General features: G+C 40.4%; 1 protein-coding gene across 1 annotated transcript in view; it reads right to left on the reverse strand.

Annotated features, from left to right (window-relative positions):
* LOC124595985 (sodium-coupled monocarboxylate transporter 1-like) overlaps positions 1 to 13,558 on the reverse strand; it is a 137,175-nt gene that overhangs the window by 106,691 nt on the left and 16,926 nt on the right. Inside the window, exon 2 of the mRNA XM_047134929.1 lies at positions 9,445 to 9,663. Within this exon, the coding sequence (XP_046990885.1) occupies positions 9,445 to 9,659 (215 nt within the window). The 5' untranslated portion in view covers positions 9,660 to 9,663. The remainder of the gene's footprint in view (positions 1 to 9,444; positions 9,664 to 13,558) is intronic.

The following is a 13,558-nucleotide window of genomic DNA, read 5'->3' on the forward strand; positions in this document are numbered from 1 at the left end:
ACAACTAGCTGCTAATATAATGTGGCGTGTCGACCATATTCGGTCAAAAAATTCCCCCAGAGCCTAAGTGAGTTGTTACAGAGCCACCTGCCGGCGGGCGAGAGTGTTACGCATTGCAAAGCAAATCAGAGCCGACTGCTTCAATACGTTAGCAGCAGGACTGAAGGCTTTCCTTACTGCCTCCCACAGAGCACATGCCTAAAGCTGTAAAGGAACATAGTCTGGAGTGCATAAGTACTCAGCCAATCGCATACTAAATCATTCTCGTCTCAGTTTCACAGTCTACTTCACGTACCTGTGAGCGACATCGCAGAATGCAATACGTGGTCTGCAGACAGGACAGCCTGCCCTGAATCACGAGGGACCCACCCACTTGCCGGAGGAAGTTTACAGCCATCTTCAGCTGCGCCCTGACACTGTCATCATGATCGCAGCTAGAGAAGTTTCTGACAGTGGCATTCGATTGACACCACGCTATGCCTCCACATGAGAGGCAACTGGACGCCTCCATCAAGCTGTTCCTGATGTGCTGTGGCTGAGGGCCGGAATAAAAAATGAACTGAACAAATCTACTATCATCTCGACTCTTCATTTCACTCTCCACGGGTGACAGTCTAGGGGTCATTTAACAGTAAGACTCTGAACTTGGTTCTGGTAATCGGAAGCTGTACTGTTGGCTAAATTCCATATTAAACTTTTGGTACTCGTTTTTCTGCGACACATGATCTTTTTGTGTTAAGTAAAGGAGATATAGAGAAGTTACTTTATTCCTGGCAAGATACAGTGACTGTCAAATTAATTACAGGGTAGCAACGTGCTGTGCATGTAGGGAACGGAATCCGCAGTTCCTCTACAAGGGATAAACTATTAGAGCATATTAGTCCCAGGTGAACTAAATTTCCTTGCAGTACATCTACTTCAGTTACCAGCCACCAAATGGAACCGATTTCTTCCTTCCCACTACCGTTCTACTGCTACTTCTAAGTCTGGTGCTGTCATACGGCGCCTTCAGAGTTTATTTCCAAGAGTTTCAAAGTCTTACGAATAGAAATGTAGCCTCAGAGTTACCGGCGCTTACATATTTTCACCACTACGCCCGTACGCCATAAGGACGCACGTGCATCGGCCCTGTGGGCGGCACCCATATCAAGTACGGGCGCAGCTTTTCCATTTGCAAAGAGGCCTCATGCAGCAAGCTACGAAGCTGCCGGCTGCAGGATGGATTGTATTATGTCCAGTACGGGCAGCAGAAGTCAATTAGAAATGGGCCTTTGCTAAACTTGTGGTAGGAACATCAGGCACTAACCGTGTCGAACCTGCCATGTGAACAGGAAAGGCCTACCAAAGTGATTCAAAAGAAGAAATTTGAAGCAAAGTAAATGACGTTTTTGGGGGAAGAGTCCTATTGGAGCCCTGAACTGAAAAAATAAACCTGATGTACACTGTCTCATGGCAAAATATCAGGCAAACATCAAAGACGTTTCTACACGTTCAAATGCAGGTTAGCAACAACAATAAAGCCGAAAATTGTTGTAGATTATAAGGCGAACAGACTCTGATGTAGACCGTGTCAGTCAGCGTTACAATACTACCCATTCGCAAGCAAAACAATGAAGCGGTGGAAAGAAATGTGTCGTTCATATTTTCATAAAATCTGCTGTGAATGGTTTTATTTTGTACAAAGGTGTCACCAACCAAAAAATACCTCTAATGGAGGTTACAAAAATGTTATCATGGACTTGGTAGCTGCAGGAGAAGACATTAGACCATTGGAATCAACACCAGCCAGAAGCCGAGATAGACGTTATGGTCGTCATTTTCTAGAAGAGGTACCATCCACTGCCATTAAATTGAGAACCGCGTGCTACTCACAAAAGAATGAAAGTGACAAGGAAGTGGATAACGGAAGAAAGTAGGTGGTGGTGCAAAGACTTCAACGTTGGACAAAACGTAACATAATGTTTTCTACATTACAATTTGAAAGTAAATTACGTATAAATTTCAGATAATCTTTTCTGTCATCAAATTTGAAATAATTTTTGTTTTTATTTCCACACGAAATCTTTACGAGCTAAGTTTAAACATTTCCCAGGGGCAAGTATTTTCATAGTTTTGGCAACGCTGTTGCACCACTACTGATGTGAACATGTATACAAGGTCATTCTTACTAAGGTTTAAAAAGCTCCGAAGCGATGTGGTCCACGCTCAGACTGGCAATTTAATATAAGCACATGGGCTGCAAATGTCGGGAAATGCCCGAAAAGTGGGTCAGAAATTAAAGTTGAACATGTAACGTCACCAGATAACGTACCTCGCCGCATCTGTAGTGGTTGATTCTATGGGCCAGACGCTTAGGGTCATCCCAACCTAAATCACGTACTCACGTCGGTGTAGCTTTGGGCCTACGTGCGCGAACTTAGAGCGTGGGGCTCATGGTTAGAGTCTTGCGTCTGGCAGGCAGAGCGTTTTTATACGTTACACAATTACATGTTTTCACTGAGGTAAAATTTGTTATTTTTTTATGATCTTGTCGTCTCCGCTGGTTTATTGCAAAGTGCAATACATCAAAAACCTACCTCATAGCGTCACAAGCAGATCAGTTGATTCTTCCTAATTGTATCGTTACCAGGAAATAATACATGTAAGAAGGGACAAAACGAACGAAACAGAAAATTAAAATGTCTTTCACTTAGTTACTGCGGGAACATTAATTTTGTAACCTCTACGTTTACAACAGATCACATTTACATAAGGTGTCAGAAATATGCAGCGTTTGCTCCAATGGAAGTATTTCGTTTGCTCCAGTGCAAGTATTGCATCGCTCAATCATCTGTTCATGCCCAAGCCCAACCGCTGCACGTGCGGCGACGTGCATCCTCAGGTGACGTCACATGTTCTGCACTTCCGTTTTTGGGATATTTCTCGGCACTCACGAGCCTATGTGTCTCACACTACCCTTTTCAGTGTCATCCATGTCGCTTCGGTAGCTTTTAAACGTTAATAAGAATCTCTTTGTATAAACAGCGTAGTTCCTTATCTCTAAAATATACGGTTTAAAATGATGCTAGATGTGTGCCTTTAATATGGTTGACCATCGTGTAACTATACTTTCAATTTGCTATAGCATCGCCAGCTCACTTGTGCATTCGAAGAGGACACATAGTAGTTTTGAATATATTATAATATTTACATCTACAATCTGCAAACCACTCTAAGATGCATCAGAGAAGGTACTTCTAACTTTACCGCTTACAACAGTTTTTTTTCTTTTCGTGGACGGAGCACGGAAAGTGTAACTGTGTAAATGGTTCTTTGCATACTGTAATTTTTATTTTTAATCATTTTGTGCCTCAAAAGCTAAATAATGCAAACGTTAATGAAAACCATTACGTTTTTTGACCAGGTGGTTTTGCCACAGAAAAACTAGATTTGTTCTAAATCAACTTTCAAGGTAACATGATAAATTCTCTAACAGACATCGTACCTCATTCAAAATGTCAGAAATGAGGCATGCCGGCTATGTACGTTCGAACAACAGACTTAGATTGTCGTTTATCGTTTCCTTACACTAGGTCATGAAAAGCAGACCGACGTTCACGATAATCGTCAGAAAGAAGAATCAGTATGGCAGGAAATGGGACGCTGGAGTCCTAAACAATGACGATTTATAAGGGGCAGTCAAATGAAAAGAGGCAGCCGAAAAAAATTAAGTGAACTGTTTATTATTTCAAAGCTGTACATTTAACCGACTGTGAGACAATTGTTGTTAAAAAAAAAATGTGTGTGAAATCTAATGGAACTGCTAAGGTCATCAATCCCTAAGCTTACACACTACTTAACCTAAATTATCCTAAGGACAAACACACACACCCATGACCGAGGGATGACTCGAACCTCCGCCGGGTCCAGCCGCACAGTCCGTGACTGCAGCGCCCTAGACCGCTCGGCTAATCCCATGCGGCCCCAAATGTTGCCAAGGTAGTTACTGATACGTTGCAGAAGTTTCTCTGCGATGTCCTTACACATCTCCATACAGTCCCGATCTCTCCCCGTGAGATTCCCATATTTGTGGAGTCCTGAAGAAGGATATGCTCCGGCGATTTGGTTGGGAAACACTTCAGCATCCTCCGTACATTGCGGATGGTTCACCGTGTCATTTTCACATCTTTGGTGAACTGAAGAAAGACATGCGTGAATGTCGGTTTCAGTCGGACGAGGAAGTACAAGAGCGGGTGTTGTTGCAGATCCGTCAGTGGTCGATCGCTTTCCTCGAATCCGGAATTGATCATCTTGTCTCCAAGTGGGATGAATGTCTTAACGCGTATGTTGAATACTTTGAATTGGAAGCATTCCACGGTCCCGTTGTGGTGGATGTTAGGTTATCATTTGGTTCAAAAATGGCTCTGAGGTCATCAGTCCCCTAGAACTTACAACTACTTAAACCTAACTAACCTAAGGACATCACACACATCCATGCCTGAGGCAGGATAGAAACCTGCGACCGTAGCGGCCGCGCGGATCCAGACTGTAGCGCCTAGAACGGCTCGTCCACCTTGGCCGGCGGTTATCATTTGACTGCCCCATATACTGTGCTGAGAACTATCCTCAAGAGCTGAATTTTCAGCCTATTTTGTAAGCAAACCATATAACGTAACTTTCTAGCACGTTCTCTAATCTCTTTTCGGTACAATCGTTTGACTCTACAAAATGGTTACTTCAAATTTTCATTAGAGAGTACTATTCTGTTTGGCTATTATTCTAATAGCACGTTAACAGCATAACAAAATAAATATCAGGAAACACGCTATCAGAGATGAATCAAACGTTAACGTGTGTAAAGAAGTTTTTACAACAAATTCCATTTCATAACGCTAGTTTAAATTTTTAAATTACATGACGATACTTTTTGTACTGGAGATGACCCTGTTAACTAACCACGAAATGTTATAAATATGGTATTATTCACATATAAAACTAAATACGAATGTTTAACCTTGGTATGATATGGTTTAAAGTTCTGTATTGGATGGGGTTTCGAACACCTAATCGACGGTTAATTAAGCACATTCAAGTGTCAGGCATCGAAATTTTCACCTGTAGAGAGATTATTGAAAGTGATATGACGAGACGAAAATTTTCGGCTGACTGGTATTCAAACGCAGCAGCTATCGCCGTCATTTCCTAGCTATGAACAGACATTAAATATTAGTTTATTTCATCGTTACCACATGTACGCATATCTGAACTGGAAACTATATCACTAAATGTTTTGTGCTGACTGCAAATCGAACCCTCGCATATGTCATCTTTGCTGACAATATTCGAATAAACATGAACTATTGAACTCTTTTTCTAGGTAGGAGTGCCACATGGGAACCTGAAATGACACAATTAAAAGTTCTGTGTCTGACTGGGGTTCAAATGCTTCAAATGGCTCTAAGCACTAGGGGACTTAACAAAATGGTTCAAATGGCTCTGAGCACTATGGGACTTAACTTCTGTGGTCATCAGTCCCCTAGAACTTGGAAATACTTAAACCTAACTAACATAAGGACATCACACACATCCATGCCCGAGGTAGGATTCGAACCTGCGACCGCAGTAGCAGCGAGGTTACGGACTGAAGCGCCTTAAACCACTCGGCCACAGCGGCCGACTGACTGGGAGTCAAAACAGACGTCTATTGATACTGTTGACAATACGTGAAGAGACGTTAAAACTAATAATTACTATTAATCTCTAGTTTAGAGTGCACCTACAATAACGTGAAATGACATGGTAACAAACTTTATGCTGTATCTGGATTCAGAAATCAGAATCGAACATTTCGTTTGAAATCTTGGGGAAACAACGAAATGGTTCAGTTGAAACTTCCTGCCAGATTAAAACTGTGTGGCGGACCGAGGCTCGAACTTGGGACCTTTGCCTTTCGCTGGCAAGTGCTCACACAAGGTAGAGCACTTTCCCGCGAAAGGCAAAGGTCCCAAGTTCAAGTCTCGGTCTGGCACACGGTTATAATCTGATAGGAAGTTTCATATCAGGACACACTCCGCTGCAGAGTGAAAATTTCATTCTGGAAATGATGCAATTGTCTCTTCCTGTGAAAAGGAAGATCTGAGTTCGAATCTCAGTCCAGCACCAATACTTTCATCTCAAGCCCAAATACAATAAAAAATCAGTGCCCAGTGACCTTACATGACGATTGGTTCATTAGTAAAATAAAATTTCTGATACATGAAAGCTTACTCTCTACAGAGTTTACACTTACAATAACTTCTTCCGCTGTCATGGCCCAACCAACATTGACCCTCTACTGGTCAGTAATAAAGGAATATCATGTCTAATATGGATTTAAAGTCAGGCTTCAACACTGCGTAATATCGTTGGTATTGACAGAGGTAAAATAGATCTGTTCGTATTCGTTATAAACGATTAAAAATGGTTGTCTGAAGTGTTAGTGGAAACTAGATCTTATACATTCAAAACCAAAGTTATTCCAGCATTGTATGTTTTCGACTACCGGTCAGCATAGATGATTTCGTGACGGTATTTCTAGCTCTATACGTGTCTCTGCTGGTGAAATGAACTGATATTAATTATTCAGGGCTAGAAAACAACAGCAATATTTGCCCGGTTCGAATCACTAAAGACAGAACATTTTCTTCTCGTCATGTCATTTTCACTCATCTCGGTATTGGAGAAAAATTTCGACATTTAAAATTAGATTGTCCTTGCTTAACAGTTGATTTCAAGTTCCAAATGCCACCCAACACAAAACTTTGCAAGCCGTCTTTACAAGTTTAAACAACCGTACACTTTGTTTTTTGTGACTGAAGCCATACTGAATACTGAAGAGTTTTTGTGTTTAATTAGCAGAGACCGAGAACTAGACAAAGATTTATAGATGTCTTCCAATGGGTTTTAGTTCTGAAGAGTTGCTAGGTCGACGAGATGACGTTTTGAGTAATGAATGTATACTTTGATCGTTGTTGTTTTTGGAAGGTAATCTTACACTTCCTCAAAAACTCTGAAACAGGTTACTTTTATTTGTTTCCTTCCCTTAGATATTACCTGGGACCCTGCCAGTAAAAACGGTATATTCCCTCTGGACAAATAATTAGTCACCACCTTACAAGATCATAGCACTCACCTTCGAACGCCGATTATGAGGCCCTACATCTCTAGAGCACGTCATGGCACTGGAAGGATGTGAATGTGCCAGTTGATTTCGTGGAATCAACGCTGTGTAAAGGGTCGTCAGTATAACGTAAGCATCTATCGTGTTTAAACGTGCCGTGAATAAAGTTTCCCGATTTGTTTGTATCAAAGCGAAATGTGCAACGCTTTTACAAGGAATGGTGTACCATTCACAACCATATAACACGATTGTAGAAAGACTCTAACGGACAGAAGTGGTAGACGAGTTTCACAACTTTGTTAACGACAGTTAGTTTGAAATCCTACAAGAATTTCTGCTGTCAGTGTGTGTATGTCCATATCTCAATTTCGGAGCAAACATTGTGTAGACAACTGCATAAATCAACATTAGGACTCGTGTACCTATCAGAAGGCCATTGCTCACAGGAGTGCTTCAGGTTACACGTCGTCTGTGGGCCAAACAATAAAGAAAGAGGACAATGTTCACTGATGACGCTTAGTGCTACCCACACGAGTGTAGCTCTGAGATGAAGAGGTTGGCACTGGAGAGGAATTAGTTGCGAGTGGTATCAGAACAATCTACTGACTCATGACCAAATAATATTTTTAAAAAAATCATATGGACAGCTATCCCTTGGCAGTTCCTTCTGCCTCCTCACGCTGTTGATCCACAGTTTAGGAATAGTTTGCTACCACGAGGTGCTGAGGTCGTTTCCATGTGATGTGAGGCGTTGAGCACACAGACAGCCCAACAACGCATTTAACCCACCTAGACTAAAGAGTGAACTTCAAGTCAGAGGTCCTTCTTTACTGTTTTGGTTGTGGTTTTTATATCAAGATGTGGGCTCACTCCCTCTGGTTATCGTGAAGAGGATGTTTATTTAAACATTATCAGTAGTCGAGTGTTGCCGTTTTGAATGGTTCTTTATTTACGTGACCATTACGGCACTCCAACCCCAGTTCTCGATACCAGAAATATCGTACTACTTTTCTGCGAAGGAACAGACATATTTTTGTGACAATATTCACATTTGGTTTTATTAATGTATAGGTACTCCGATGTATCAATTTATTACAGTGACATGGTTCTTGTGTGTATTCATTTCTGTGAGACTGTCATAATCTTTAACTTACTTGTGACCGTTCTGGTGCGAATGCGCACAGAGCAGTCTTTGTTTCACTTTGCTGAAGATAAGTTGTTATTTCGCTTTGTAAAAGAACAGGCAAGCCTTGTGTTCAGTTAAAGTGGAAATTAAATACATGAAGTTTGATACAAAACTGTTTTCTTGATGATGTGACAATTAAGAAGAAGTATATGTGAATTTACAAGATGTTTAATAAATATGTGGATCGTGAACGCGAAGTCAAAAATTATTTCAACCATTCCATTGTTCTGATCTGGGATTGCTTGATCATTAAAAATTTCCTGAAAAACGCATTTGTTAGCTCTTCAGATATTGCTAAAATACAGATCTGGACCTTCTAGCAGTCAGAGTGGAATCACCCTAGAAGCAACAAGATGACCCATAACAACTTCGACGAAATCTACGTGGGAATCCATTCAAGATAAGTACCAAAATTAATGACTTTTTCCCAGTTACTTCATTATTTCCATTCTGACGATACCATCCACAGTCAACAACTTTGTTGTTGCCCGATAAAGCGAACATATGCTGCGTGAGCAACATTATTAATCTGATTTCTAACCTACTTAGCAAGTGGTGGTATTGTTAGACGTTTCTTCTACATCTTCATGAAGAGTATGCTGTAAAGACTCCCGTGTTCCAGGAAAACAACAGCCGTGCTCACACGGCTGCAAGCGTAAGTTTCCTGCTTTTACGAGCACTCTGACACCCTATTGTACCTCAACTGGCTCCTTAAATTATTAAATTCGTTCCTAAAATACCTGGGATTTGGGACAGTGAGTGAAACTTAGGCATCAACATCGCCATAAGCCCACAATTTGGTGGCTACATGGGACCAGCGAGGAGCTTTGGAATGTTATGTTACGCAAGGAGAAACTTGAATGTGCTCTTCCTCATCAAAAGGAGGTAATCATCAAGGCTAGACGTTGTTAGCTTCTTGTGGCACTGGGTGACTAATTTCTTGTTTGTGGTACTTATTTACTAGCATTTGTATTGCTAATTCTTATTTGGCTGCAGTTTCCCGTATATTTTAATTCTAATGTAATGGAGAACAATGCCTGGAATTTTACGCTCCCGAGGATGCATAAAGAAGAAGCAAGTTCGATGTTAAGAAGGTTGGTTTTGTATGGTTTAATGGTACCTGGCAATCTGGGAGATGGCAATGGGCAGGACGCCCATCCGCTTGCCGCCGTGCAGGTAGTCGGCCTTGGAGGTGGTCTGTTCCCGCCGGAAGAAGCCGTAGTAGACGCCCACCGCCCCGGAGACGACCAGCATCAGCAGGAAGACCGCGTGGTCCAGCCATTCGAACCTCAGCGGACCCACGTCCAGGCCCGCAGCTGTGCCGTTCAGCGACATCTCCCTGCCGGCAGGTCACGTTACTTACATCAATACGGTTTCCGAGACCTTCCTTCCAGAAAAAAAAGAACAATGCGATCTGGTCCTTCACATACAGCACACGTCTTCTTATATGAAATTTCGAGCCCACTTCATGGAACTCCTCCACAGTCTAGAGAGGACTGTCATGTCCTCAGCAAATACTAGACAATGAAGGCGAAATTTAATTAGGAAATTCTTATTAATATCTGTAACTTCAGTTTCATTCTGTCATTATCCCATTACCTTTTCCAGAAATAAAATTAATAGTGATCGCCTAATTCATACATGTGTCTGCCTCTTGTTTTGTTTTCGATTTTTGAAATCATATTGGTCAAAGTTTCTTAGATTACTTCACCTCTGTTTTCATCAACTTGTGATTCTTCTAGAATGTCGCACTGTATAATTTTGAGAATTTAGTGGATGATTTTAATGTTTAGAATGTTTTCTGCTCATGATCACATTTTTAGAAATTCCGAGTGATACTATATAAGTAAGTGACCTTTGTATCGTACACTTGTAAGTAATGCTTTATAGAAAATTTTGTAGCCGACTGAAAGTGAGGTAACTATTCTCAAATTATTTATATACCGAATGACCAAAAAGTGAATATAAATTTGAAAACTTAATAAACCACGAAATAATGTAGATAGAGAGGTAAAATTGACACGCATGCTTGGAATGACATGGGGTTTTTATTAGAACCAAAGAAAAACAAAGTATTGCTGGACGCGTGAAAGATCTCTTGTGCGCGTCATCACGATCGTGTGCTCAGCCGCCACTTTCGTCATGCTTGGCCTCCCAGGTCCCCAGACCTCAGTCCGTGCGATTATTGGCTTTGGGATTACCTGAAGTCGCAAGTGTATCGTGATCGACCGACATCTCTAGGGATGCTGAAAGACAACATCCGACGCCAATGCCTCACCATAACTCCGGACATGCTTTACAGTGCTGTTCACAACATTATTCCTCGACTACAGCTACTGCTGAGGAACGATGGTGGACATATTGAGCATTTCCTGTAAAGAACATCATCTTTGCTTTGTATTACTTTTTTATGCATATTATTGCTATTCCGATCGGATGAAGCGCCATCTGTCGGAAATTTTTTTAATTGTTGAATTTTTTTTGGTTCTAATAAAACCCCATGTCATTCCAAGCATCTGTGTCATTTTGTACCTCTCTATCCTCATTATTCCGTAATTTATTCAGTTTTCAAATTTATACTGACTTTTTGATCACCCGGTATAATAATTCTGCTTTCTGAAAAACTGAGAAAAGTAAATCACACTGTCATTTTTGTCAATTCTCTTGCAACACTAGATTTCTAGTCACACATTTTTAAACATCGGATCAAAATTTCTGCCACCTATTTTCAACAGTCTGGCAGTTACATCCCCTTTGCCTTCCAGTATTTTGTTTTCTGCGTCTTTTCTTTTGATGAACGATAATTATTGTTTGTCTTATAGCTCAGCACTGTATTCTGGCTTCTGCTTTCTTGTACTCAGCAAATTCTTCTCGTTCCGAGAACCCGCGAGGTGGTGCCATTAAATTGGAGGAATTGGTGTAGTATTTTGACCCCACTGTTCGGTCTATACATCGAAAAACCAATGTCTGCCAAAAAATAAAGGTTCAAGAGTAGGATTAAAATTCAGGATGAAAGGCTATAGCTGATGACATTGCTATCCTCAGTGAAAGCGAAGAAGAATTACAGGGTGTGTTGAATCGAATGAACTGTGTAATGAGTACAGAAAATGCATTGATAGTAAATCGAAGAAAGAGAACCTAACAAGAACTAGTAGAAATTAGAACACCGAGAAACTTAACATTAGAACTTGGGATCACGAAGTAGACGAAGTTATGGATTTCTGCTGTCTAGACAGCAAAATTACCCATGACGGATGGAGCAAAGAGGACTTCAAAAGCTGCCTGGCACCTCCAAAAACGGTATTCCTGCCCAAGAGAAGTCTGCCAATATCAAACGGATATATCATTTTGAAGAAGAAATTTCTGAGGATGTAAGTTTGGAGCACATCATTCTATGGTAGCGAGGCACGGGCTGTAAGAAAACTGAAACAGGAGAGAATCGAAACCTTTGAGACGTGTTGCCACAGAAGACTGCTGAATATTACGTGGACTGGCAAGGTAAGGAATGAGGAGGTCTTCCGCAGAATCTGCGAGGAAAGAAACATATGGAAAACACTGACAAAAAGAAGGGATAGGATGACAGAACATCCGTTAAGATATTACGGAATAATTTTCATACTACTAGGGGAAGTTTAGAGGGTAAAAAATGTAGAGGAAGACAGAGATTAGAATATATCCAGCAAATAATTATGGACGTAGATTGCAATTGTTGCTACTTATGGCCAACACAAGAGGCGATCTGCTGATAACTGTTCAGCACTAGGCATCGAGACGTTAGTCTGCGTAGCCATGCTGTTAGCTGCCACGGAGGAGAGCAACAATACAGTGGCCCGATGCATCTGAATTGCAGAGCATACAGGGTATTCTGAAGTACCTCCAGAGTCAACTTGTAGAAATGCTCTGTTCACTGTTATGTGTCTTTTTCTATATGCCTTATTGTTTTGTCGCAGTCGTCTTCTGGAGCCGCTGGGCTTCGATAAGGGGGGGTAGCTTGCGGAGTGTTTCATTTATGCAGAAGGGCAACCGAACAGCAAGCGATGAGTTTGCTCTTGTTAGAGACAGTGCTGATCGCTAGTTCCTACTTAGCTCCGATGGATGGAATCACGAAATGGCCACATTACTACTACGTTGACAATAATGATTGACCTGAGCCTGAATAATTACTTTTATGGTTCTGAATTGGATTGGTGTTACGGGGTAACTTTACAATGTATCTTTATTCAAGTGTGTAATATTCTCGTAATGTATCAGGTGTATACAGGCAAAGTGGTTAATGTTCAGGTTTGGTAAAGACAAGTGTTTTCATTATATTATAAAAACAGATTCCTTTAATTAAATCTTTTAATTCAAAAGCAAGTCGGTTTTTCTTAAATCATAAATACAGATTGGGTCTATTTAGTTCGGGTGATTACAAAAGCCAAGAGGGCTTTTCGTAAAGAGATTACTGTAAATTGTAGATTTGTTTTCCATATTTTTACTATTAATAATATTGTTGTAATGAATGTTTCTAGCTTGTTTTAATTAAAAGGATCGACAATCGCACATCTACTCACTCCATTCCTTATTCTGCACCGTGATAATCTAATCTGTCACTATGATGTTCCATTTGTTTTTGGACTTCATTATTTCATCTGTTAGACAAAATATATTTGTTTCCCTGTAGCTCATTTCTCGTCCTATTAAGCATCGTGTAGACAGGTACTGGTCTCAGAGGTCACGTAACATTATTTTCCACACATCATTGGTGCTGTCATTACTTTACATATATTTTAAACAGTAGATCTCTTCTTACTATAATCTCTGTAGCTTTCTGTCCACACCATGTTTTGATATGTTAGTATGACCATACCCAAGACAAAAGTTCACATTCTCTAACTTTCTTAACCTCTGTTTTTAATTTAGAGGTATTTGAATTACATTCGTTTTCTACTTTCAAAAGCAGATACCATCCTCGTTGCATATCAACATTCTTTTCGTCTGACACGAATTGTCATCTACAAAAGAGCATTTGGTCTAGGGTAAAGTTTTAAATTAAAGTGTTTTGCTAAAAAATTTTGCCATTTCTATATGACATCGTAGATATGTGAATTAAAAAGAGTAAATGATACAAGGCACTCGTGAATAATTACATGGGTTACTTCAGATTGAGCTTTTCTGTTTAAATTATTAATATATGTTCTGTCATACATTATTTGTATTATTCTTATTAAATTCAGCGAAACACCCAAAAAATT

Source organism: Schistocerca americana, chromosome 2 (genome assembly GCF_021461395.2).
Source record: "Schistocerca americana isolate TAMUIC-IGC-003095 chromosome 2, iqSchAmer2.1, whole genome shotgun sequence".
NCBI lineage: Eukaryota > Metazoa > Arthropoda > Insecta > Orthoptera > Acrididae > Schistocerca > Schistocerca americana.